Genomic DNA, 26,716 nt, shown 5'->3' with positions numbered 1-26,716 from the left:
AGAGGCACCGGGAGTGAAAAAAATCAAAACCATATTCTCACTCGTCCCAGTTGAAACCCACAATGGCTCCTATATACCAAGGCTCTGTACCTATTGTGATCTGGTTCCCTTTAAAAGAGTGAAAGAAATTAAGTTGTGATAATACAAAATGGCCATGTGTGGCCCTTCCTGACTGACTATATTCTTAAATGTAATCTTTTGTTTATTACTTTTGAACAGAACAAACCAAATAGTTACATATTAAATCGTCATACACATTTTAACGTACCTTGTGTAACACCCACCCCGCCCAACATCCCCCCATTGTGCAAGTGTCAGCCGCACAGTCTATTCACCAAAAATGAAAGAACGTCTGTCATACATCACAACGGACGGGTAGTAGGTAAGTTATCCGTCATCACCCCAGACCATACAGATGTCGACTTGGTCAATGATTCTAGGAGTATAGTGCATTTATGCCATAATTTCCATGCTAATTACAGTAGTAGATCTAAAGTGATATAGAGTCAGAGTGTTTAGATAAAGGCCTCTACAATGCCCCTAAACCTATCAGCGCGGGCTAAAGCTGCCGTCCTGAGCCGTACTTGCCCGCAAACAGATTTTAGAAAGTAGGCCAAGCAATTTCTGTTTATCGATTGAAGTCACTGATTTCAATTCTAGCAGAATGGCGTTCTGTGCAGAGAACAATGTGATGTGTATGAGCTTGTGCGTTAGAGAATCCTCATGCCACTCCACTATTAAGACTGAAGATCATTATCATGGGTGTCATGGGAACCTCACAGTCCTTCATTTCTGATAGGCATCGTAATACAATTTCCCAAAAAGGTCTTATGGCCGGGCATGACCAAAATGCGTGACCACTGGATCCAACTGCCCCACACGTTATCTAAAGAAGGGAGGTTCACTCGCTAAAGACCCAGAGGAACAGGTGTACTTTCTCTGAGAGATGCCTCCATGTGACCTTTAAGATTGACAAACAGTTCTGCTATGTTTATGTCTATTGCCACGATCCTTAAAACTTTAAAGTCCTGAGGATAACACCATGACTCAAGGAACACACTCCCCTCAGGCTCATGGATTCAGACCTCTATCTAAATGAAGAAGGCTCAACTCATCAGGCTCCCGGGACCAGAGCACTAACAAATGATCCACATACCTTCAGGCTTCATGGGAAAAGCTGTGAGAAGTAAATGGGAACATCTGCGCAGGTGAAAATGCACAAGCACACACAACAAAACATAATACAAGTGCCTATGTAGTGACAGTTATGTATATGTGCATCTGTGCTTACATACATTTTTATCTCATATACAGACTTAACCTACCATCGAAGGAAAACTTCCTGTATTGGCGGCTGGAGTCTGCTGGGGCCGAAAGGGGCTTCTTTTCTGGCAATGGTATGGACTCAGCTGACAAGAAAGGATGAGATGTTAGAAAATGATGCAAGCTCAATCAGGTGGACTGTTTGCAGAGGCAATGAATGACATGTGAAAGGAATCCCATTCGAACAGCACATCCCCAAATGGGTCATGCAGTAACTGGCCTACTAAAGTCCATCCAGGTGAATATAGGCATGTGGATTAATTTATCAGTAGGTTACCAAACATGCTACAAGTAATTGCAGAATGCTGCATTACATGAAATTGAAGAGAAAAGTTACAAAAATGGTGCACAGTCTGCCGGTTGTCCCCTAAAAAAAAAAGGAGTGTTCATGAAGCTCATTGCCAAGACCTCCTGTTACCTTTTATTTGGAGATGGTTACATTTTCACATGTTCACAAGCTACAATCATGACACTTCTTGCCAAACTCATCTACAAAGTGGGAGCAGTAATGCATTGACTGACATGGAATATCTTGCCAGTCGGATGCCCTTCTTACAATGTTTCTAGAAACTTTTTCATTTTTAGTCAACCACCTTTTATTATTCCATTTACTCAGGTTTCCAACCAACTTGGACGCAGAGTGCTGTGGATGTGCCTTATATTGGTTTGGGATCAATCTGTGCAGTAGTTGTGAAATAATTCCACAGAGAAAGGGGTGCCTGAGGCCACAAAAAATGTTTACATATCTGCTTTGATGCTTTGCATCCGTGATGCTTTTCAGAAATTAAAATCCACCATTTCTTTTTCTCAAATGCAAACGATTCCCACTGTAATCCGAGGGAAGCCAAAAAAAGAAAAGTGCTCAAAGTTATATTAGAAGGAGCAAAAGGGGTGGTTTCATGTTATCATCTCAACGTGAGTCTGTCATTACTTGACCCATGAGCACATACATAACATCTCAGCAGGGATTAACAATGACAATTACATCATGGGGGATATCTATGGGTAGATGGACTCGGAGTTAATATAGTCTCTTCCCACACCCACTGAATTTCATGAGTTTTGATGCAATATATCTGATCATCTTAACAGTGTAATAACTACAGTTTAATATACACATACACACACATTTATTTCAAATTTTATTACTTTAAAAAGACACTGTCAACTAAGTACTTTTAAATATAGTAATATGAGTATAGTTACACCTCTTGCATTCATCAGCCAAAAATCCCAAAAATAATAATTCAACTCAGTAGGATTGTAATTATGAAGTGGTATATTTATGTGAACGAGTGCCCTATTGGGATAACACATGTTTCGACGGACTCACCCGTCTTTTTCAAATCAGGGCTAAATAGTAATACAACATCAATAGCATACATTAAGATTCAACAGGAATTGTTGCACCATTCCGGTAGGTAAGTTACATATGAACACAGAAAGCAAGGAGGGGGATAGGGGAGGATTGTTCGGATAGAAACAAATCATAACACATTTAAACAAGTAAAAAATCCAAAAATGGGAGAAACACAAAGAGAAAAGACAAAAAGAAAATCCTGTGAGTTCAATTTTCTATTATATCATACTGTATATAATTCTGAGCCATATATTGGGTAACTTAAATGATGTGTGGATCAAGGCGGAGAAGATGCCAAATCCGGTTTAGGATTTTCTTGATCTTGTAGTTGTCTTGGCAATATCTAATTATGAAGTAAACTTGGTCTTGCTGCTGAACTGTAGATTTGTCTTTTGCCATCAATGTTTGATCTTGTGTTAGTTTTGTGCCCTTGTCACAGGCTTTCTTGATATGTTTCCATCGATATCCCCTTTCCTTGAAGCGTGTCGATAGCAAATCGCATTCTTCTTGAAATCTGTTATACTCTTGATAGTTCCTGCGTGCCTGTATAAACTCTCCAGTGGGGATATTATTTTTAACCTGTTGTTGATGGAAACCTGTCACAAAAAGCGTAGAATTTACTTCCGTTTCTTTACAGTATGTTTTTGTACATAGTTGATTGTCTACTACCTAGATGGTCAGGTCTAGGAAATCAATGATTTTTGGATTCATATAAGTAAACTCAATTCCTGCATTGTTTTGATTCAGTCTAGTCGTGAATTCTTCCAATTCCCATGCGTTACCCTTCCAGATCAGAATCACGTCGTCAATGTAACTAGCCCATACAATCACATGTTCTGTGTATCCAATGTCTCTCTATACTAACCTATCTTCAATCATTCCCATGAAAAGATTTGCAAGCACCGGGGCATATTTAGTGCCCATCGCCAAACCTTGGCCTTGGTGGTAATAGTTATCATCAAACATAAAAACATTGTAATCGAGTGTTGCTTGGAGCATTTCTTTAAGCATGGTGACTTGATGGTAATGCAAGGCTGTAGTACCTTTAAACACTGTAATGCAAGCTCATGTTTTATTGATGTGTACAAGGAGCACACATCTAAAGTGGCATGTATGTATTCTGGTTTCCAAACGAATCGGAATTGGAAGAATTCACGACTAGACTGAATCAAAACAATGCAGGAATTGAGTTTACTTCATATATGAATCCAAAAACCCATTGATTTCCGAGACCAGACCATCTATGTAGTAGACAATCAACTATGTACAAAAACATAGCTTAAAGAAATGGAAGCAAATTCTACGCTTTTTGCGACAAGTTTCCATCAACAACAGGTTAAAAATAATATTGCCACTGGAGAGTTTATACGGGCACGCAGGAACCGTCAAGAGTATAACAGATTTCAAGAAAAATGCGATTTGCTATCCACACCCTTCAGGGAAAGGGGATATCGATGGAAACCTATCAAGAACGCCTCTGAGAAGGCCACAAAACTAACACAAGATCAAACATTAATGTAAAAGACAAATCTACAGTTCAGCAGCAAGACCAAGTTTACTTCATATTGCCAAGACAACTACAAGAAAATCCTAAACCGGAATTGCCATCTTCTCCGCCTTGATACACACATCTCACAATATGTGGACCAAAGGCCCTAAAATCATCTACAAACGGGCTAAAACCCTAAGAAATCATTTGAGCCATCACGACTTCCTCCAGATACAGCCATTCCAAGAACAACATGGTTAGGTCCAGAAGTTATTGGTTTTAAGAAATGTGGCATCTGCACTACGTGCAAACATGCTCATGCGAAAACTGCATGTTTTCAAGACAAAAAAGGGACCGAAATACAAATGAAAGAAAATATAAATTGCAGGACGAAATTTGTAGTGTATGCCATTATTTGTGTTTGTGACTGTATCTACATCGGGAGTACTATCAGAGAACTTCGTACTCGAATCAGAGAACATTTATCTGGGATTGGCAGCCAAAATCCGATGCTGCCACTTGCCAACCATTGGCAACAGAAGCATCAGATGGAGCAAAAACAAGACATTAAGTTCATTGGACTCCAAAAGGTCACCCTTGGAAGAAGAGGTGGTAATCAAGAGATTGCTCTTCGGCAGACAGAGGCGAGATTAATCTGCAAATTTAGGACTCTTGAATATGGGTTAAACAAAGACAATGAACTGTATTCTTTTTTTGTGAGTCCTTAAGCATTGGCTAAGGATTTACGACGACATAGTTGTGATATTGAGTATGACTTTGTGACCTAATAGAAGAAGAATGGTCCAGACGCAAGTATTCAAGATATATAATTATGATAATGTATGTATTAGCCTAATACAATTCTCCCACTGAGCACATATAGTCATATTATGCTAGATAGACGGTTGACACATCGTAAGAATGACTCTGCTAGAATACATGGCTCATCCAGATGACAATTGAGCAATGGCTCAGCGTAGGTACCATTGATCCCCAATGACTATGCATTTGTATACATGTTTTCTGAAACTTTGAGGCACCAAATTGTCATCTTTAGACAAGTACTTGATTTAAGATAACGGCCAATAGAACAAACACTACTACTAGTATGTTAGGATTTGACATTTGCACAGGAGGTTTATACATACAAGTATCCCCATGTTAGATTGTTAGACGCACTACTCAATAGCGGACAATGCTATGATGAATAGGTAATTTGGGACCTAGTATGTAACCATGACAGTTGAGAGCGCTTACGCAGTAAAAAATCTCGAGGAAAATAAATACTAATGCTACTATATGTGTTAAGATTGTATAATCCAGCAGCATAACAAAATATCAAATCCAGTAATAATATTTGAAATATATCGAAATACAACATTTTTATCCATTTGGCTCACCCCTCAGGCTTTAGATCAAGTAAAAGCTAGTGTTCATCAAAACATGGCAAACGTTTGGTTCACCATTTCGGTTTTATATTGAAGAAAATGCTAGTGGTGCCCAAAACATGGCGGCCGTTGTTCGACAGGACCAGAAAGCGACAAGGGGTTTGCTGTATCACCATTGCAACCTATAAACACACTCGCAATCGACATGGCACCCTGTTACTACCCGGAGAGCGAACGCTACTCGATAACTGCGAAAATTCCAGGTAAGATTTATCTCCTAGTTTGTTTGTTTGTTTTATTATTTATAATGCGCGAGCGTACCCGAGGGTATCAGGGCGCTGCTTTTACAAGAATTTGCGAAGCTTAGTTACAGTAGTCATAGAATATACAAGGAGACAGTGAGGTACAACGAAATTATATACATGTCAGCAAAGAGGTACATGAATATTATATACATATGAGCAAGTGGGCACAAGTGGTTACAGTGTGTGCAGGTAGCACGAGATAGAGTATCTTAGACGCCCTTCGTTTTTAGCCATGAAACTACCTTGGAGTGGAAGTGCTGGTAGGGCAGGTCCACTCTGAGGTTTGGCGGTAAGGAGTTCCACAGTTTGGCTGCTTTCACTGGGAAGCTATTCCCCCCCCCCCTATGGTGGCACGTTTAAAGTTGGGGGCAGAGAGGCAGTCTTTGTAAGCAGATCTGGTAGGTTTTAGTGAGGACTGTCTGCGAAATCTATTGATCAAGTAAGTGGGGGCAGCATTATTGAGGGATTAGTGCGTGAGCGATGTAGTTTTTAAGAGAATTTTGTCATTAATAGAGAGCCAGTTGTTTAGTTGGCTAATTCCTGAGATGTGCTCTCTTCTGGAGATGCCCAAGGCCGCTGTAAGAGCGTTATTCTGAAGGGTTTGTAGTTTGCTGGTGGTAGCCTTGGAGGATCCCAGATATATGGCGTTGCAGTAGTCCAGGCGGGATAGTATAAGGGCTCTAGCGAGGGTAAGGCAACTGGTGTCAGACAGAAAGGGATTAGCTGTGCAGGTTAGTTTGCACGTACATGCTGTGGAGGAAGCCAGGGAGCTCACCTGTCTTCTGAAGGAGAAGATGGAATCCAGGTAAAAGCCCAAGTTTTTGACCTCTTGTCCAACCCTAATGTTGTTACCATCGATCAGGAAGGAGTTGTAGGCCGGACCCAGTTTCTTTAAACTGGTTGTAGTGCCTAGGATGATAAGTTCAGTTTTATCATCATTCAGGCATAGTCCATGTAGAGCCAACCATGCCTGGATGATGATGTACACCCTATTTAGCAAGGCCAAATCCTTTCCATAATCTCCAGAAAGCGGAAGGAGGATCTGGGTATCATCTGCATAATTGGTTTAGGTGATACTGAGATGATCCAAATCATCGAAAAGGGGCTTGGTAAATATGTTGTACAGTGTGGGGGAGACACAGGAGCCTTGTGGGACGTCACAAGTGATGGGTATAGGATATGCCACCGCAGTGGGTGAAAAGACCCTCATGGTTCTACCGTTAAGAAAAGAGGTATGGATCCTACATCGATCATATCACTCGCGCACTGCAATGGCCAGATGGGGTGGAATAGAAGACGAGACATGTGTCCGATGCAAAACTGAACCCGCCACCTTCTACCATATGATATGGGACTGTCAGGTGATACAGGCCTTCTGGGTGGAATGCGTTAATACAATCTCAGCCGCTCTGGGGACACCAATTCCCAGGGACCCCAAGATGGTACTATTGGGCATTGGAGGGGAAGTAGACCTGTCCAAACATGAAAAAATGTTCTTGGCAACGGCGCTGGGGGCGAGCAAAAGGCTAATAGCGGCCAATTGGGGGTCGGACGAACCATTGAGCCTGAATCGATGGAGTAACGAGCTGGACCGGGGTGCTGCCTTAGAGCGCCGAATTTATAATGCAAGGGGCTGCCCCCGTAAATTCGAGAAAATATGGGGCAAATGGCTAGATGCTCAATAAGCTCTGTGGGTGGGGGTGCACCGGTAGTGATGCTTGCCTTGTTTGCCTGCCTGGTCCTATTGTTGTCTTGTTGTCGTCTTGTCCTCGGCCCTACGGGCCCCGTTGATATGGACGACTGCCTTCAACTTGTATACTGCTGAGATTGCCTTCCACATGTATACCGCTGATTCATGTCTTATTCTTATATGCCTCTTATGTTTTGTTGTTTGAATTCAATAAACAGAGTTATTAAAAAAAAAAAAGAAAAGAGGTAATCCACGTGATGGCTTCGGTGGAGCAGTGAGCTGAAGCGTTGAGGTGTGTACATAGTACAGAGTGATCGATCAGGTCGAAAGCTGCAGACAGATCGAGGAGGAGGAGGAGTAAGGCAACTTGGCCGTTGTCTCTAAGCGTATCGATCTGAGCTTTCAAGTCAATGAGAGCTGTTTCAGCCCCATGTTGAGGGCGGAACCCCGATTGTCTGGAACCTAGTAGATGGTGTTCTTCCAAGCACTTCTGTATTTGTACATAGGCAACCATGTCCAAGATTTTTAGAAGGAAGGGAACAGTCGTTATAGATCTGTAATTAGTGGGTGTGGCTGGGTCAAGTGTGGGTTTTTTTAATAGTGGAAGTACCCAGGATTGTTTCAGATTGTTGGGGATGGAGCCAGTGGCAAAGGAGGCATTAATCAGTTTCGTGATGAAGGGGGAGAGGTCACGGGCGGCATCTTTGATGAGGTGTGCTGGGCACAGTCTCCCTGACAGTTGGAGGGTTTTGAAGACAGGATGATTTTTTCTACTTCAAGGATCGTGACTTTAGAGAAGTTGAAGCGAGTGAGATCTGTGGGCGTGGGCTGATGTGGGGCTTCTGAGGGAGGAGTGTCATTGAGGGACATCTTTTTACGGGAGATTTTACTTTGGAGGGTCGCAATTTTGTTCGCTAGGGCACTTTGGATTTCTGAACACCAGTTTTTATCTTTGGTACAGGTGTCAGGCGGTAATATGGGGGTTTCTACTTCTTTAAGGATGGAGAATAATTCCTTCATGTTTGATTTCGCTTGGGATATGCGAGAGTCAAAGGAGGTTCGTTTGGCATTTCTTTCTTGTAGAGTGTGGCTATTTTGGAAAGTTTGAGTCTGTTTGCGGCTGAGGGGGATTTTTTCCAAGTGGCCTCACGGTTCCTTTTTTGCTGCCTTAAGTTTTTAAGGAATGGTGTGTACCATTTGTTTAGGTGCGTACTTGGTTTGCTTGGTCTCAGTTTGAGTGGGGCAATTCGGTCCAGCGCGGTGGCCATGATCATCTTATATTCTTCAACTAAGGTCTCTGGGTCTAGGTTGTCTGGGAGTGAGTTGAGTGTAGGGAGTACGTTCGGGATGAGTCTTTCAACTGTCATATTCTTCTTATTTCTTGTGAGGGTGGGCGGGACCCTGGTAGTAGGTGGGGGTGGTGGTCTGTCAGTGGAGAGCAGGAACGAGACCAGGTGGTGGTCGGTCCAGGCTAGTGGTGAGATATCTGTAATGTTCGCTTTGCAATTGTAATCGGCCACCCAGTCGAGTGTTCTGCCTTTGGAGTGTGTAGGTGCCATAGTTCTTTGCGCGAAGCCTAGCTCTGAGAAAGTGTTAACTATAGTGCTGGCGGAATGGTCTTCGGGATCATTGTAGCCCATATTGAAGTCACCCAAGGTGAGAATTTGGGTAGGGTTTGTAAGGTTACTAGCGAGGATAGTGTTAATATCTTCATCAAAGGTGCCAATGGGGCCTGGCGGGCGGTAGATCAGATGGATATTAAGTGTTTGGGTGTTGGTAAGTGGGACTTTGACGGAGAGAGTTTCGCATGATAGGACGTTGGTAGGTGTTGCTAGTCTCATGGTAAGTCTACATTTGTAGATAATGGCAACACCTCCTCCTCTGGAATTGGGACGATCTTGTCTTAGGATAGAGTAATTATCTGGGACTGCCAACATAAGCATGGGACCTGCTGCTGGGTGTAGCCAGGTCTCAGTAATGGCAAGGAGGTCAAGGTCATCCTTGAGGATCAAGTCAGCAATTTCTGTAGCGTGAGCTACTAACAATCTGGCATTGATCAAGGCTCCCTTTATTTTGGGGCTAGTTGTGATTTTAGCGGTAGTAATGTGCTTGTCCTGTGTTGAATCAGGAGTAGCTTGAGTGGGGGATCTGATTGAAGGTCTAAGGTTAGAGTTGAGAGGCAAGTTGGGTTTTTTTAGAAGTAGAACTAGGTAGTATTTTGGAGTACTGTAGGGTAGGCAGTGAGCGGGCGAGGGGCGCATACATTTTGTCTAATCTGGCTCTAAGTCCTAGGTTCCTATCGATCGTAGGAAGAGGGAGGCTGGTGAATTGCAGTGGTTGAGAGTCATTTATATCTGGGTATAAGGACTTGGTATTAGGCATGGTTGACTGTCTCGAGGTATGTAGCTGAGGAGTCATGCAAGGCCGTGATGCCGTGTTGATAAGGATCAGGATGCAGGCAAGCAAGTTCGTGATTAATGGACACATGCTCAGTGGTAGTGGCAAGAGTGTAGGGTGACCGGGGAGTTAGCTTAGTTAGTACTGGTTAGACCGATAAGCTCAGATGCACTGGTAACCACTAGATTGGAGTGCATAAAATAACTAGGGCAGTGTTTCACCTAAATGCGAGGATCACAACACAGCTGAGAACACAATGGAATGCAAAAAGTGACTAGAGCAGTAATTCACCTAAATGCAAGATTCACAACGCAGTTAACAGCACATTGGAATGCATATAATGACTAGGGCAGTATTTCACCTAAATGCGAGATTCACAGCGCGGTTAAGAGCACATTGGAATGCATAGAGTGAGTAGGGCAGTATTTCACCTAAATGCGAAATTCACAGCGCAGTTAAGAGCACATTGGAATGCATAGAGTGGCTAGGGCAGAATTTCACCTAAATGCGAGAGTCCCAACATAGTTTAAAGCATGTTGGTCTAATGTGACTGTGCAGATAAAGTTGGAGTCAGCGAGGTCTCACACAGCCTAAATGCAGTAATGCTAGTGAGGTTAGAGGTCGAGCAGATTTCAGGCTATCTAGCAAGTGAGGTTAAGATCAACATATTCGCACAAGATGTCAATGCAGTATTTCACATGATGTTCTATGCAGAGCAAATTTACAGGCAATCCAAGTAATCTAGCCAACCATCAATAGCAATCTATTGCGCATGGGGTTCTAAGCAAAGCAAATTTTCAGACAGTCTAAATGCAGCTTCAGCAAATGAGGTTAAAATCAACATATTTGCACATAATGTGAGTGTAGTATCGGACAAGAAGTGCCACTATACTTTGTAAGTCATAGTGGGCATCTATGCCGCTATATGCATGTAAAGGTAGACTATTCAATGGCAGGATGCTAGAGCAGAGCGTCTCACATTATGGTGATTGTATTGGGCGATCGTTCAGACCTGCAAGATAGAATTCTAATGGAGAGGCAGGTAGGCTCGGTTAGAAGTGCTAGCAGCGGAGGCCGTGCACGAATGTTATTGTGACGTGGGCAGTGTCGGAGCAGTCAGATAAGCGGGGAAGCGATATAACGCTGATGCATAATGTTGAGCAATGTGGCATCATAACATTGGAATGGGCATGCGATGTCACAGTAATAGTGGATATTGACGCATTACAAATGCAGCATCAATACGGAGATAGACTGCAAGTGTTACCTTGTGATGAGGTGATGGAAAACGGCGAGGGGGTCTGGCAGACGGCAGTAAACAGGCAGTGAAGGCGAGAGTGGATCCGGGCAGCAAACAGGTGTTGTCCTTGTTCTGTGGTCCTTGAGGCTGGTGGGCTGGCTTCGCCTGCCGGTGGCCAATGGGTAGACTAGAAGGCACGGCGGCCAATCAGGGATCAGATACTGTTGTGTTGGCCTAGTTAGGCTCTGGTGGCAGGCATCAGAGATCGGGCGGCCATTTTGGAGCGTTTAAGATACCACATGTATCTTAATGGCATTTGTGGACTTGCCGCAGCGATTCACCTATGTAAAGACTGCACGGCAGCCTAGTCCTCCTCCAGTGATAGCGGGTCGGTAGATATTGCAGTTGCAATATTTAAGGAGGGAATTTTAGTAGGAAGCGCTACGAGTTCAGCGCTTACCTAATTTCCTGGAATGGCAGAGTGGCCTTTGTGCAGGGTGCCCGCTGCTCCTGCAGGGGCAAATCCTGCTCGAGGGAGCTCCTGCTCTTGTGCAGTGAAGGCGAGAGTGGATCCGGGCAGCAAACAGGTGTTGTCCTTGTTCTGTGGTCCTTGAGGTTAGTTAAGATATGATAAGATATGATGCGTGAGATTGATTAGCAGCGATATACAGGATTAGAAGCTTACAATTAAACTACGCGTTCGCTTGTACATATCTAAGGAAGCAACATGTTTTGTCTGTAATGCGTATAGAAGTTAACGCTCGCCCATTGATAGTGCATGTGCACACAGGCACTTCCTTAATAATAGATAGATGGCCACGCCGTTGAAATTCAGGCAAATGTGGGTGCACGGCTGATCCAGCGATCGATATGGCACTAATTAACCCATTACTGCGCACTATGTCCTACATTTTATGATGTAGATCCACCAAATTGTCAATTCATCTAGATTTTAAATATCAAAATGTACAAGATTACTAATCCCACGCATTTTATTGTAGATGGGATTTATTCCAGTTAATACTTGCATACTCTATCACACAAGAGAACCGACTACTAATCACTACGGTAAGACATGAACTAATAAATGCTCATGTTGGATTGAATATTTAGCATCAGCCATTGACTGTACTACAGAGGCTACTCTCCAATCATTCTAGGCATGGGCAGTGGTAAAAAAACTTTCATTTTGTGATATAAGTAGTGCTCAAAACAGGGTTTTTGACTAAGATAAGTTAAGCTCCTTTACGCATGAATATAGAACTCAGCATCACATACGTGTGACAGAATTTTAAATAAAGCTACACATGACCGGAATAACGATAAACATGGGTATGCTTTTGATTCAAAGATGACTAGCATGAGTAGGAATAGCTTCAACTCAGATGCAATATATGGAAAAATAGACACAGAAATATGTACTGATGATTTCTGTTGAGTTGTCACATTATTATGTTTGTACTAAAAGTAATTTATTTTCGGTTTTGTTTTGTAGTTTCTATTTGACATTGTTTGTCTCTCAATTTATTATCTCTCTTATTCTAAACACTCCCTCCCTTTACCACTCCGTACTCTCGGCCTATGCGATTATGCATTTGTATTGAAAATGTTCATAACAGAAACTGAAGCTCTTATTTTCAAAACGCCCAGATTTAAGAAAGGCACCCAGTGTTGCCGGAACACGTTATAAAAGGGCACCTTGTCTGAGAGGTCTAAAACATAAGAACTATTTGATAAAAAATTTGTGTTTTTTCACTCATCTTTTTTTGTGGTGCAATTTAATGGCGAGGACATATTTTGGTCACAATGAAGACAGAAACAGTAGCACAAAACAACTCAGCTATGTTCTCTGGTCAGCCCCTGGAGGCAACAATCAGAAAATGGTCCTACGACTGGGGCAATGACTCAAGGGAACCCAAAATGTCCCAAGATGGAACAGAGTTAGAGCAGCAGCAAAAGCCTCAGGTTTCCAAAGCTGGAAGACCAGAGGAGTCCCCATACCTTAGGCATTGGATCCAAAAAGAGGTTACCAGGGGTCTAGTAACTGCTGGTGAGGAAGAGTCCAGCAAAGAAGGCCAGTGCAGCTAGCTAAGAGGATGGCAAGAAGCAAAGGAAGATCTATACAAGCCATTCTACCAGCAGGAAGAAGCAGGATGCACAGCATAAATGAGACATGTTCCAGCCACTGTGGCCAAACAACAATCTTCAGCAGCAGTCCATCTTGCAGCAGTCTTCATGCAAGGATGAGAAATAGATCAGAGGAACGCACAGGCTGATTTTATTTTATTTGGCTAATTGTTAAAGTGCAGAATCCTAGCTTTTCGATGCAGATGAATGGTCTGCATCTGTATCGAAAACCTACGATTGACTAATCAAGTAAAGATAGAAGACAGGGTTAACCAATCATGTAAAAAGATGGGGATTTAGCTTTTTTCTGAAAGAAATTAAGGAATTAGCTGAGTGATGATGTATCAGGAGCTTGTTAAAGAGGTGGGGGCCAAAGTCAAGAGAACCGCCTAACTGTTCGAGTTGAGCAATGTGTTGGAGGAACATAGAGAAAACACTGCGTGGAGGACCACAGAGGGTGCACTGAGGAGGTTTCATTTAAAAGGTTATTAATTGTGAAATGGTAAGCCAGTGTAAAGAGTGTCTCGCCATGGAGACCGGGAAAGATTTAGGAACTTTACAGATGAACCGAACAGCCACATTTTTGATTGTTTGCAGGCAACTTATCAGGTAACCAATGGGCACTGGAGAAGATGGCAAACTGCTCCAAAGAGGCCACCAGATGGCTGGTATCGTTCCTAGTAGATAGGAAATCCAAAATACACTGGGGACGAAAATGCTCCAAAGAGGCACCCATACTATGTGGTGTCCTACAGGGTGCAGGTTTGTCACCCCTTTTGTTCAATCTCTACCTTAGGTGTCTCTGCGCAGTGCTCGAAGAAACTGGAGCCTTTTTCACAAACTAGGCAGATGGCACCCAGTTGGTGGTGGAACTAAGTGGCAATTACTCTGAGGACAGCACTAATGTGTCGACATTGCATAACACCATCGAGACATGAATGCAGAAAAACTGGATGTGCAACAATGGCAATACTACCGAGTTGATTTTCGGATTGCAGCAGGCTCAAGCTAAACTAGAACCGTAACATGCATCATTCCTCATCAAAGATACCCCTATTCATGTCCTGGAGGAGTCAATGGGCGCCGAGACCCAGGTCCAGAATCTCAGTAAGAACTGTCACTACCACCTACGTCTCCTCAGAGCCATTCAACCGTATCTTAGCGATGAGAATGCCGCTATCATTGCCAGGGCTACCATTCTTTCTCGTCTCGATTATGGAAATGCCCTACTTCTGGGCGCAACTAAGCGTTGCATAGGAAAATGTCAAGTCATCGAAAATCAGGCTGTGAAAATAATAAAAAGGAAAACGAAAAGCGATCACATCACCGCCGATAGAATGGCACTACATTGGCCGACTGTCGAGGACAGGGTACAGTTTAAATCTATGACATTGGTTCACAGGTGCCTCTTTGGGAAAGCACTGGCGTACCTGAAGGAAACCATCACGCACCATGTTCCCAGGCGTGCTCTTAGATCACAGGCCCTTGACCAGATCTCTGTCCTACCCCACAAACATTTAAATGGTTTGGGGAGAGCCTTCCCAGTGCTAGCAGCACAAAAGTGGAATAACCTCCCCCTGCGCCTCAGACTTGAACCCAACTATGCAATTTTCAGAAAAAATCTGAAAACCTTCCCCTTTAAGTAAGATGAGGACTATTAGACTAGTTAGCTGCTTAGTTTTTTCTGCTCGTCTCTAGGTAGGGCACCTCTCAGTTTCCGTTATTATAGGTTTGTACCTACTGTGTTTATGTTTTGTGCCCCAATGCCTGCGGGCTTTCGGCGCAGTATAAATCTATAAATAAATAAGTAAATAAATAAACCATGCAATCCGGCATACATGGCATGGTGTAATCAAGCCACGAGTGTACCAGGGAGCCCACCCCCACTGCAGGAGTTGCAGGCGGAAGAAAAGAAAGAATCTGCTTCAGCATGCCAAGACAATAAAAGGAGCATCTGACAATGTCGTTGTCTTGATCGGTTAATTTCATTTCAGGTTCCCAAATGACACCAACATACGTAATCTTCATTGTGAACCCAGTAGGAAGATCAAATACATGTGGTTCGGGGTCTCTAAGAGGATCAATTAAAAGATGGGAAGGTCCCAGTAGCATGGTCTCAGTCTTGGGTAGGTTAAGCTGGAGTTGTATTGCTTAGGCAAAGTTTAACTTCAGAAAGAAAGGACTGCAGCTGAGAGAAGTTCTTCTGGGGACCATAAATCTTAAGGAACAATTGTAGATCAGTGTAGGAATGAAACTGGATGTCAAATTTACAAATAAGGGCCAGCAGGGCAGAAATATATATTAAATGGCAAATGGCAAAGGGGTGTGGTAAGTCAGATATAGGAGACTGACAAGAGGACATGCCTAAACACAACTTTCATTTTAAATGAACTATTTCTCTTAGCCCTACCACTATGATGAGTTCCCTGCTCTCACAAATAACAAACAGGTGCTCATCAGGACGTTGCACAAATAAACGTGTCCCCTCTGTCACCTAAGCTATCGTAACATCTGTCCAACCACTATGAAAAGAACGAAAGACCATCTAGGTTGTACTTAGATTAGGGTTGCTCTCCCCTGGGTTCACTTGTTGGTGGCTGGATTGCTGACCCCTACCAAAGAGTATTTTCAGACTCCTGGTTTGGTAGTTGTTAAGATAAATTTCTAAAATCAGCCCTGGTGGACAGATTTTAGGAGGCCATCCGAATTATGGTGAACAGGTTGCTCTGAAAGTTTAGCCGAAACCCAATTACGGTAGCAATGAGGAGCAGACACGCCTTATTCTCAGCAAAGAATGAGTGGGAGTAGGAGCCCTCATGAATCCATTAGAAGAATACAGTTATTTATAAAGGCCTTTAGAAAACACCGAAAAATGAAATCAGCAGGTAGCAATATCACACAATACTCTAATACCAACATATACAATCACCAGTATGTTCATTCACAAAACACCATAAAATAATTAACCATGCAAAGCAGGCAAGCAATGCAGATGTAATTAAATAAATTAATCTTTTATAAACACACTTAATAGAGCAGACCCGTCTCTAAGTGCGGGACCTGGTTTCGAACCTGTGTTGCTCAAGTTGTCTTGCTTCCAAGACAAACACATTAATGAGAACCAGTCACAAGTTAAATTTCATATACTTTAGTAGTCCGACCCTAGGATGTATGGGGCCTAGTGCCCAAAAGCCACAGGTTCCAATACAGGGTTTCTCAAAGGTATGTATTCTCTAAAGGGATGCAATGGACTTGTGGTGGTGATTCAGGGACAAAGGGCGTTGTTCCCAATGGAGGACGGGTGAGGGTGGAGAAACAGGCAGAGGTATGCTTACTTATCCCATGACTCCGATTTTCACAGGGATCATGATGGGTCAACTGCGGGTCGTTGGGAGCACGGTCTTCCTTCCTTTGTTTCAGAGAGACGAGCCCAGGGTTTGCAGGTTTGAGGATTCTTCTGGTCAGGTACAACTGCATGGTGCAAACCCAGTCGATGACGAAATACAGGTTCCAGTGCTGCAGACCTCTTCAAGACACTTCACGGGTTGGATGAAGGCGAGTTCCAGTAATGGGCACTGTTAGCAGACAACACCAGGTGTCCTTTCAGTGACAGTCAAAGAAGCAGCTCCAGGACAGTTTCCCTTCATGCCAGGAAGCAGTAAATTGAGCAGGAGGCGACTTATGGCACAAGCTGGCGACAACTGAAGCTTCGTGCTTGAGCATGGAATGCTGACTATTCTGGTGAGGTAGCCCCCAAGGGAGCTGGTCAGTCCACTGGGCAGTCCATGGAAACCTCTGAAGACTCGGAGGGGTTCAGTCCTCGAGAAGGCGTTCAGACTAATTGGTCCCACTAGTCCAAGAGCTGAAGCGCCGACGAGGGTCTGCAGGCATCAGGCACATGAGCATACCTTTACTGGGCCAATCGCTGGAGGGGATTGCTGGTCCACTGCAGAAGTCGTCCATAGTTTCTCAAAGGACTGTTCTTCTTCGAAAGATTCTTACCTCTAATGTACATCTGAAGAATGGCTAGAGATCTCCTCTTATCCAAAATCCAAGCTGAAACCAAGTCCAAGCCCACCAATGGTAAGGATCTGCACCATTCAAATAGCAAGTGGTTGTCCAATGAGGGACAACCACTGGTTTTACATACACCCCAGTAGCAGACTTTCTGGCACCAATGAGGTGGACTGGGACTAGGCACACAGACACACAGACATGAAAGCAGCAGCTTTCCCGGTCAAGTGGATGACAGTATAAGGACTTTCCTGAACTGAGAAGGCAGGAAGCAAATAAACTACAATATGGCTAAAAGACCAGCAAAAATCTCATGGCACAGCTATTTTAGGGCATTAGCCACGCTTAGTAGTCATACGCTGTAAACGCAAATTTGCTCACCAAAACTAATGCAAAAACGGTAACAACCTAACTGCTACAACCAGCTTGTCTTTAGACACATAAAGGTAACCAAACATCCCATGTGTAAAAAGCTAAGGTGATACAAAAGTATCCCCACTGCAATGCACTGCAAGGTGCTGTATGCAATGTAAAAATACAAGAATTTAAAAAGGAAAACGTTTCCCAGGAGTGATAGTCTGAAGGATGAGTCCGTTTCCCCATACCAAATGAGCAAAAGGCAGGGGAAGTGAAGCTAAGGGCTTAACTTCCCTTCAAAATGCAAGATCAAAAACAAAGCAAAAAGAATGGAGGTCCATAGAAAGCTACGGAGGTAAAGTTGCAAAAATAAAATCTTTCCCAACAGTAGTTCAAATGCACAAACTAAAACACTTCTTTACTGCAGAGAGTCTCTTCCAGCTCTTGGCCTGGTGGGTCCAATGTACAAACAACAACAACAAATATCTCTGAGTGGTCCTTTGGCACAATGACGGCAGTATCAGCTAGTCCAAAATATGGTTTGGATTCCCCCCTCCTCAGGGATATATTCAGATATATTAAACCTAATGAGCTCCTCTGATTTGTGGCCATCAGTATTTAGAAAATACCACTCTCTTCTTGCTCCTGTTCAGATATTCCTGCTTGCGGCGTTGGGTAGAAGAAGGGCTTGCTTAGCCTAATTGTTGTTCTGGCTTTAGTTGTAGCTTCTTCCCCCCTCCGAGAGTTTTCCGGTTATCAGCCTCGCCTGGGCTATGGGCCTTTTTGCCCCTGCTTTGGTTTGCGGTTTTCCTTAACCCCTCCTGAGGTCTTCCAATTATCAGGCCGGTGTCCGGAGCCTCGGCTTCCCTAGTGGACAGTGTGATCTTGTACATTTAGAGGTTGACGTCTTTGTTGTGCTAGGTGTGAGCACAAATCCTAGGCTTGGATGTGGTATTGGCTCCTCCGGGAAGCAATCCCATGTGGCTGCTATCGCCGAGCGTAGCCATAGGTACTGCAATTTCTGTATTGGGGTGTCTCCCACCAGTATTTTATTGTCGTCCCACTCAACAAACTGTCGTTCTTGGAATATGTCTTTAAAATGTTGTATGCCTTGTCGTGCCAGTGAGTTGCCAGCGCGATGGCTGGTGTTGGGGGAGATAAGATGCACCCCATATGGGCATATCCGGGCTGTACATCACGGTATTCTTGGGCTGGGAAGTTAGCCTAGCCCATGCTGTGCAAGTAAATTTAGCAGGGTCAATTTTGATTGTCGCTTCTCTTCTTCCCTTCTGTTAGGGTATATAGGAGTTTTGCTGGGTCTTTCCCTTGAGTTTCCAGCGTTACATGTGGTGCTTCGGGACCTCCCACAGTCCAGTACACCACGTAGTAAGCCTGCGCGGCTGTGAAGTACAATTCGAAGTCGGGGGCCGAAAGTCCTCCCTTTTCATACGGCATTATGAGATTTTTCCACCTCACTTGTGCCTGCCCTTTCCATATAAATGTAGAGCAAGCCCCTTGGATTTTTGCAAAACAGTTTAGGGAGCATAATCATTTTAATCAGTGCCAATCTTCCCATAAGTAAGATCAGCAGTCGATTCCAGCGGTGGAGTTTATTACATAATATTTCTATTAGTTGTCCGTAGGTGAGGGTGCGCACTTTTTGCAGTGTCCGTGCTACCTCCACCCCCAAGTATCTCACTTTCTGAGTAGCCCATTGGTGACCATGTAGGTCCACAGGTCTTTGTTACCTCTGTCAGGGGAAACATTTCTGATTTAGTAGTATTTAGACAGAGACCTGAGTATTCCCCAAATTTTTGTACGGTTCTCAATACTGCTCTCAAGTGTCTATCAGGGTCCCTTACGTATAACATAATGTCGTCTGCGTACAGGGTTATCAGTTCTATTCTTCCCGATATCACTATGCCGGTGTGGCATTGTCTTGTTCTCGGTATGTCTGCCAACGGTTCGATTACAAGGGCAAACAGCAACGGGGACAGTGGGCAGCCTTGTCTCGTTCCACCCGCCAGTTCCAGGTTTGGTGACAATAGTCCATTGACACATACCCTCGCATACGGTTGGGTGTGTAGTATGCGCACCCATTTTATAAAGTTAGGGCCGAATCTATAGTTGTTCAGTACTCTGAACAGGAAGGGCCAGTATACTGTGTCGAAAGCCTTTTGCATGTCCAAGGCAATTGCAGCCCCTTGGTGTCCCTCTGGATTTTTGCGATTATGTTATGGCACTGCCTGATATTAGATGCCATAGATCTACCCTGTACGAACCCTACTTGGTCCTCGTGAACCATATGCGGCATTAGGGGGTTCAGTCGGGTCGCCAGTATCTTCGCAAATATCTTGGCGTCCGTTTTTATGAGGGACAACAGGCGGTATGATCACATGATCAACACACCTGTCTCCAACGCTTCAGAGCATACTAAGAGTAGTCGGGGGCCAATATCTCCACGAACTCCTTATAAAATTCAGCACCTAGTCCGTCCGAGCCAGGAGCTACCCCCTCCCCCCGGGAGGACTCTAATAACTTCCTTTATCTCATTTAATGTTAGTGGGGCCTCTAAAGCTTCCCAGGTAGCCCCAGAAATGAGAGTTGTGGGTATCCTTTCCAGGTAGCTATCGATTTCTCTGTCTGTGGCTACGCTTTTGGGGGGTGGGCGGTACAGTTTAGCATAGAAGTCACAGAACACTTCGCTACTCTCCTCTTGTTTCATGACCACCACCCCGTCCCTTCTGTTATGCATGGGATATTCGTGCTTCCTCTCTCGCCGCGGACCATGTTTGCCAGAAGTTGCCCTGGCCTTTCCTGTTCCCGGTACCTCCTTGCAGCTGCTGGTCTGTCAAAACACTGTAGTTCCCTTTCTCCCGCCACCCGGAATTCATCTAAGTATGTTGTAATATCTGCGGCTGTTTGTTCTGTTGGGACAGTAGAATATTACATCTGTAGGTTAGCTATTGTCTCCTCCCCCCTTCCCAGTTTCCTCCGTATTTCCCGCAGTACCCGCAGTTCAGTGGACATCGCGATGCCCCCAATATAGGCTTTGAATGCCTGCCACAGTACCACCTGTCTAGTGACCAACCCATCGTTGTTGATCAAGAAGTCGGTTACATGTTGGGTTAGGCTCATCTTAAAGACCTGATCAGACGGTGCCATTGCTTCGAATCGCAAAGGCGTCGTACGTGGGGTGCCTTCAGGGATATCTAGTATAAGCGTCACTGGGGAGTGATTGGACAGAGTTCTGGGGAGTATCCCGGCCTCCGTCGTCCAGCCCAGTACTCTCAGGTACACTAGCCATAGGTCTATCCTGGAGTACATGTTATGCACTGAAGAGTAGAAAGTATAAGTCCGCTGTGTCCCGTGGTGTGTGTGTGGGTGTGTGTGTGTGTGTGTGTGTGTGTGTGTGTGTATGTGTGTGTATGTGTGTGGTGTGAGTGTCATTCGTGCTGCCCCGGATAGGAGCCTGGGGATGGTTGTTCAGTCCAGGTTTACATCTAATATAGTGTTAAAGTCCCCACCCCCATATATGACTTGGGCAGGCGGGTATTTTGCGCATTTCTGGAAGACCTCCCGATAGTAGCCTGGGTCATCAATGACAGTATTTCCGTGTTTCCAAGTTTGCCATGCACAACCACATATCTGCCCTCAGGGTCACTCTAATTCTCGTAATGGAAGCATTCTATGTACCATAATCATAACTCCCCGGGCCCTGGTAGAATAGGGAATGTAATAGCGAAGGTCCCCCCATGCTGGGCAAATTTTAAGTGCCTCTTGTTCCAATAAATGTGTTTCTTGGAGGAAAAAAAATCTGTGCCCCTTGCCTATTCGTATACGCCATTACTTTCTTCATCTTAACAGAAGAACCAAGACCTCTCAGAATCCAACTCAACAGTTTCATCTCCATGTTCTTATTATACGCCATGAGCTTTCAAGCGTATCCTTTCCGCTTCCACATTCTCACGACCTCACCCCCTCCCTCATAGTTCCCTGAACTTCAACTATGCAAGTCCCAACATTTCCCTATCCCCTCCCGACCCTCTCCTGTTTCACTAAACTATGCACTTGCATGGGGGTGGTCGCTGCAGTGGTGGCCAGGGTCCAGGAGCAGCGCTTTAACTTTTAATATATTGCTTCTGATCATTAGGCAACGTTACCAGTACACATATTGGAGGTCGTCTGAGTGCTGTTTCGAGTGGTCTTCCACGTGTCTGCGGTCGTAATCACATTAGTGTCCGGCGATTGTTTTATGCTGACGTTGCCGTTATCGATTTCAAGTTTCCGTCTGAACGTTCACGTCCGACCTCTAGACTGGAGGTGTTACTCATTCCTGTCATCTGGTTCAGGATATCGTTTATCTGGTAGAGGTATATTCGTTTCAACAAAGGAGGTTGCCTCTTCTGGAAATGTGAAGAAGTATGTCTTATTGTTAAATTGCATCCACAGTCTGGCCGGGTAGAGCATTGCATAGGGTATCTTGCGGTTTCTCAGCATTTTCTTAACACTAGTGAACGTCCTCCGCTTCTGCTGGACCGGCAGGGTTTAGTCGGGAAACATATGGATCACATCGGAGCCTCTTTTCAATTCTTTTTTTTCTCCGGCAGTCTTCAACATCATATCCCTATCGCTGTAATTCATGAGTCTTGCAATTAGCAGCCTCAGGTAGACCCCTGGCTTTGGTTTTGCAGCCAATGTTCTAGGTGCCTGTTCGATCACAAACATTGCTGACCATCCGGAATCTCCCAGCAGTTCTTTTAACAGTTCTTCAACTGCCAGTTAATCGGTCCTTTTAGTGCGTCCTCCGGGACGCCGACAATACGAATGCTGTTCCGGTGGGATCTCGCCTCCAGATCCTCGCATTTAAGTTTAACCGTACCCAGATCTTCTGACTTAATAAGTCTAATCCCTATGAAGAGTGAGGTCTTGTGCCCAAAAGTCAGAAAGCTTCTTTTTAGGAAAAGGGTCTGATGTAGGAAGAGTTCTTGTGTTGGTGAAATGTTTTAGAAGATATTCAAAGTTACTGCTAAGTAAAATTATGTTCTTATCTTTCATATACAGTGGATTTTAGACGCAATGATCAAAATATGGATGGTTTACTCTAAGGAGAACAGGGGGGAGATATGTGTAACGTTTACTTACCCTGCCACTCTGATTTTCCCAGTGGGCTAGGTGGGTCGAATGTGGGTTGCTGGAGGTAGGTTTTTCCGCCGTTGTTTTCAGCGAGAAGTGGCCAGGAGCTGTGGTTGCAAGGATGCTTCTGGTCGGTTCCAGTAGCAGAGTGCAACCCTTTGGAGGAAATGCAGAAGAAAGCGATGCAAACCTCTTCAAGATATTTCACCAGAAGATCTGTCCCAGAGCCGGCCACTGGACACAGGCAACGGCAGTCATCCTTACTGTCGCAGTTGAAAAATACCTTCCAGAGCAGGATCCCTTGAAGTTGGGAGGCTGAAATTCTGCAGGAAGGTGACTTGCACCACAAGCTGGTAACTACCGAAGCTCGAGCAAAGAATGCAGCACTGTGCCGGTTCTAGCGAAGTAGCCCACTGAGGAGCTGGTCAGTCCACCGGGTGGTTCAGGGACACTACTGAAGGCTCAGGACAGCTGGATCCTGGAGAATGCACAGAGACAAGCTGGTCCCACCAGTCCAAGGGTTGAAGCACTATACAGGGCCTTTGCAGATCAGGTTGTCCAGCAGGGACTCACAGGACCAAACGCAGGAAGGGATGCTGGGCCTCTTTGTGAGTCGTCCAAGGATCTTCAGTGGGCTACTCTTCTACACAGGATACTTTGCTCCAACGCTGATCTGAATAAATGGCTGCAGGAGGGGTCTTTTTATCGGAAATCCTGTCTGGAAGCAAGTCCAAGCCCACCAATGATAAGGCTCTGCACCATTCAAACAGCCAGCAGTGGACTAATCACGTACCGTTGTAGATTTCACTCATGCCACACACCTAGACTCTCAGGCACCATGGATGTGGAATGAGACCCGACAGTTCCACCACCTTCTTGGGCCAAGCACACACAAAGATATCACTATCCCGCAAAAGAAGCAGCTTTCCCAGGCAAGTGCATGACCTTATATGGGATTTTCTGACCTGGCACGGCAGGAAGGCGGCCAAATAACAATATGTGAAAGAACAAGTGAATGTCTCGTGGCATGGCCATTTTAGGGCACTAGCCACTTTCAGTAGCCATACGTGGTAAACACAAATGAGCACACTAGAAATAACAGAAAAAATTGTGAAAATATACTTGCTGCCACCAGCTTGTCTTTAGGCAAGCTGGTGGCAGCAGTCTTCGGGAGATCCCACTTTCTCACCTGGGCTCTTCAGGAGCTCCAATCATGCTTTTGAGAGTTCTATTGAATCTCTCAACTAGGCCATTGGTTTGTGGATGATATGCGGATGAAAATGTATATGACACCCACATTCCTTCCACATGGCCTGCATATACCTGGCCATTAAATGGCTGCTTCTGTTAGACATAACTTCTTTAGGGAAGCTAACCCTAGTAAATATGCCCAGCAATGCTCTGGCAACTGACTTTGCATCCACAGTTTGTGGCACTTGTGGCATGATCAACGACCTCAAAGATAAACCTACTGCCAGATGATGTATGAGGATCAAGGGGACCAACAACGTCAATCCCTACCCTCTCAAATGGTATACCCACTACAGGTAGTGGTAACAATGGAGCCTGGATTGTTGCACCACTTTTACCAGAAATTTGACAAGTAGCACAACTCTTGCACTGACGTTCTACCTGTGCCCCCATTTTAGGCCAGTAGAAGTGCATACTATCTCTCTTTAGTCTTCTTGATGCCAAAATGACCTGCCAGGGGGACCTCATGTGCTAATTGCAGGAGGAACATTTAAAAATCTGCAGGGAACTAACCAACCTTTCTGTAGTCTCCTCCTCCCCTCTTCCTTCCCAGGCCCTCGGCAACGCACTGGCCACACACTTAACCACCAAAACCAGGACATCGTGAACACCCTTGTCACTCACACGCCTGTAATGCTTGTGTGAAAATGTGAGCCAGAATAACATGGTTTCGATGCGCAGCCATTTTGGACACTCGTCTCCCATCACAGTAATACAACCTGCGTTTCAGCGGGCCTCACACAATAAATTAGCAGCAGTGAAGACAGAGCAAGGTCACATAAATATTGTTGAATGGACTTACTGTGGAGAATAGTTATTGTATTGTCCACTGAAGGACGAAAACAGAAAGGGAGTCGGAGCATCCTGCAGGTGCATAAGGAGCTCTGGGAATGAATGCGAGGAGAGGGGCGCTCGGTTTTTCCACTTCTAACTGGTTGTTAGTGTGAATAAAGGGCCTATAATGAGCCATTTGTTTTATGATACTGCATAGTTCATGTATTGTCTTTTGCTTGTCTGAGTCCAATAACTTGTTGTTCTGAGGGGGCCGGGGAGGCGCCAATGTAAGTGCTCCCCCCACATGGCCAAACAGATGCAAAACAATGCCCAAGCCATCCCACACCCCCTTGCATCCCGTGACCCCTCCTTTCCTCCTTCCTCTCTCTCCTCCTGCTCTTCTGTCACACCTGAAGAAGTTACCAGAGTTGTCCGCTCCATGAAGGTTTCTTCCAAAAAGTTTCCCCTTGCTCATCCAGAACCATCAAGGACAACATTGGCTCTCTTGCCCCCGCACTCTCTGATTTCTGCAGGTACTCTTTTGCCACTGGTTCTTTCCCCGCCTCCCTCAAGCACTCCCTTGTGCACACCCTTCTGAACAAAACCTTCAGCAGACCCTACCACGTTCCATCACCACCCTCCCTTGGGAAAACTGCTGGAGAAGCTGGCTTTGCCCCAACTCAACTCGCATTCCAGGCATCCAGAGACCCGAAAACTGCTCTTCTGAACACCCATGAAGAATTGCTCACATCTCTGGACTCCCAACTCTCCAGCTGTCCTCATCCTACTCAATCTCTCCTCTGCCTTTGACACAGTCAACCATTCCCATCCTCATACAAAGGCTCCATCATACACTTTGTATCTCAGAACAAGCACTGTGACTGATCACCTTCCTAACTGACCGCTCGTCCCAAGTCCTCCTGGGAACCTGCTCCTCTCCTACTTCCTTCTCCACCTGTGGTGTCAACTAGGGTTCTATACTCTCCCCTTGGCTCTTTAACATCTACCATTCATAGCTGGCACTCCTCATCTCCCCCTTCTCGCCCAACTTCCAGTGCCATGCAGATGACACACAACTCTTTTTTAAACTTCCAGTTGAGCCTCTTGCACCTTCCATCATCCCTGACTGCCTATCTGCCATCCAACGATCTCTGCCTCAAAGGCAGCAACACTGAGATCCTTCCCATTGGGACCCCTGCTCCCTCCTCTATCCCTTCACTCTGGCCTCCCTTCATGGGCTCTCCCCCTTATTCTGAAGCCAGAAACCTTATAGTCATCTTTGACTCCTCTCTTTGCTTGCTCCCTCACACTCAGGATATTGCCAAGAAGTCCCACTTTCATCTCTTCATTCTCAAAGGAATTCTCTCTTTTCTCACTTTCCCCCAGAAGCTCAATGTTACTCGAGCCCTGGTTCTCTCTAGGCTTGACTTTTGCTATAGCTTCCTCCTGAATCTACCTTCCTCCACTCTGCGACCCCTCCAACTAATGCTGAATACGACAGCAAGACTTATCCTTGACCTTAAGCCCAGGGACCACATCTCTCCTGCCCTAAAAAGCCTTCACTGGCTACCGGTTGCTGCACAGATTAAATCCAAATCCCTCTGCAACATCCAAAAGGCTGTCTGGGGTTGGGGACCACACTATCTTCAATTCTCTCTTACTAAATACTCTCCCTCTAGACCTCTAAGGTCCTCTGGCACCAACTCTGTGTGTAAAGCGTTTCGCTAAACAGAGGGGAAGTGGTTGATCACTTTCCTCAGCTGGCTACCTCCTATGGAACAGCCTCACCCTCCCACTGCGTCTTGAGCAGGACTTTCTTAAATTCCGAAAGCGCCTCAGGACTTCCCTCTTTGCCTCATCCTTCC

At 44.9% G+C, this 26,716-nt stretch overlaps 1 protein-coding gene across 7 annotated transcripts in view; it reads right to left on the bottom strand.

Annotated features, from left to right (window-relative positions):
- The window catches only part of FBF1 (Fas binding factor 1), a 1,089,678-nt gene that overhangs the window by 839,491 nt on the left and 223,471 nt on the right, over positions 1-26,716 (bottom strand). For all 7 annotated transcript variants that reach the window (XM_069654733.1, XM_069654729.1, XM_069654732.1 and 4 more), the window contains one exon: positions 1,326-1,409. In XM_069654733.1, the coding sequence (XP_069510834.1) occupies positions 1,326-1,409 (84 nt within the window). The remainder of the gene's footprint in view (positions 1-1,325; positions 1,410-26,716) is intronic.

The sequence above is a fragment of the Ambystoma mexicanum genome, chromosome 3q (genome assembly GCF_040938575.1).
Source record: "Ambystoma mexicanum isolate Mex_15411 chromosome 3q, UKY_AmexF1_1, whole genome shotgun sequence".
NCBI classification, from domain to species: Eukaryota; Metazoa; Chordata; class Amphibia; order Caudata; family Ambystomatidae; genus Ambystoma; species Ambystoma mexicanum.
Note: the sequence above shows the minus strand (reverse complement) of the source record. Positions and strands in the feature narration are given on the sequence as shown.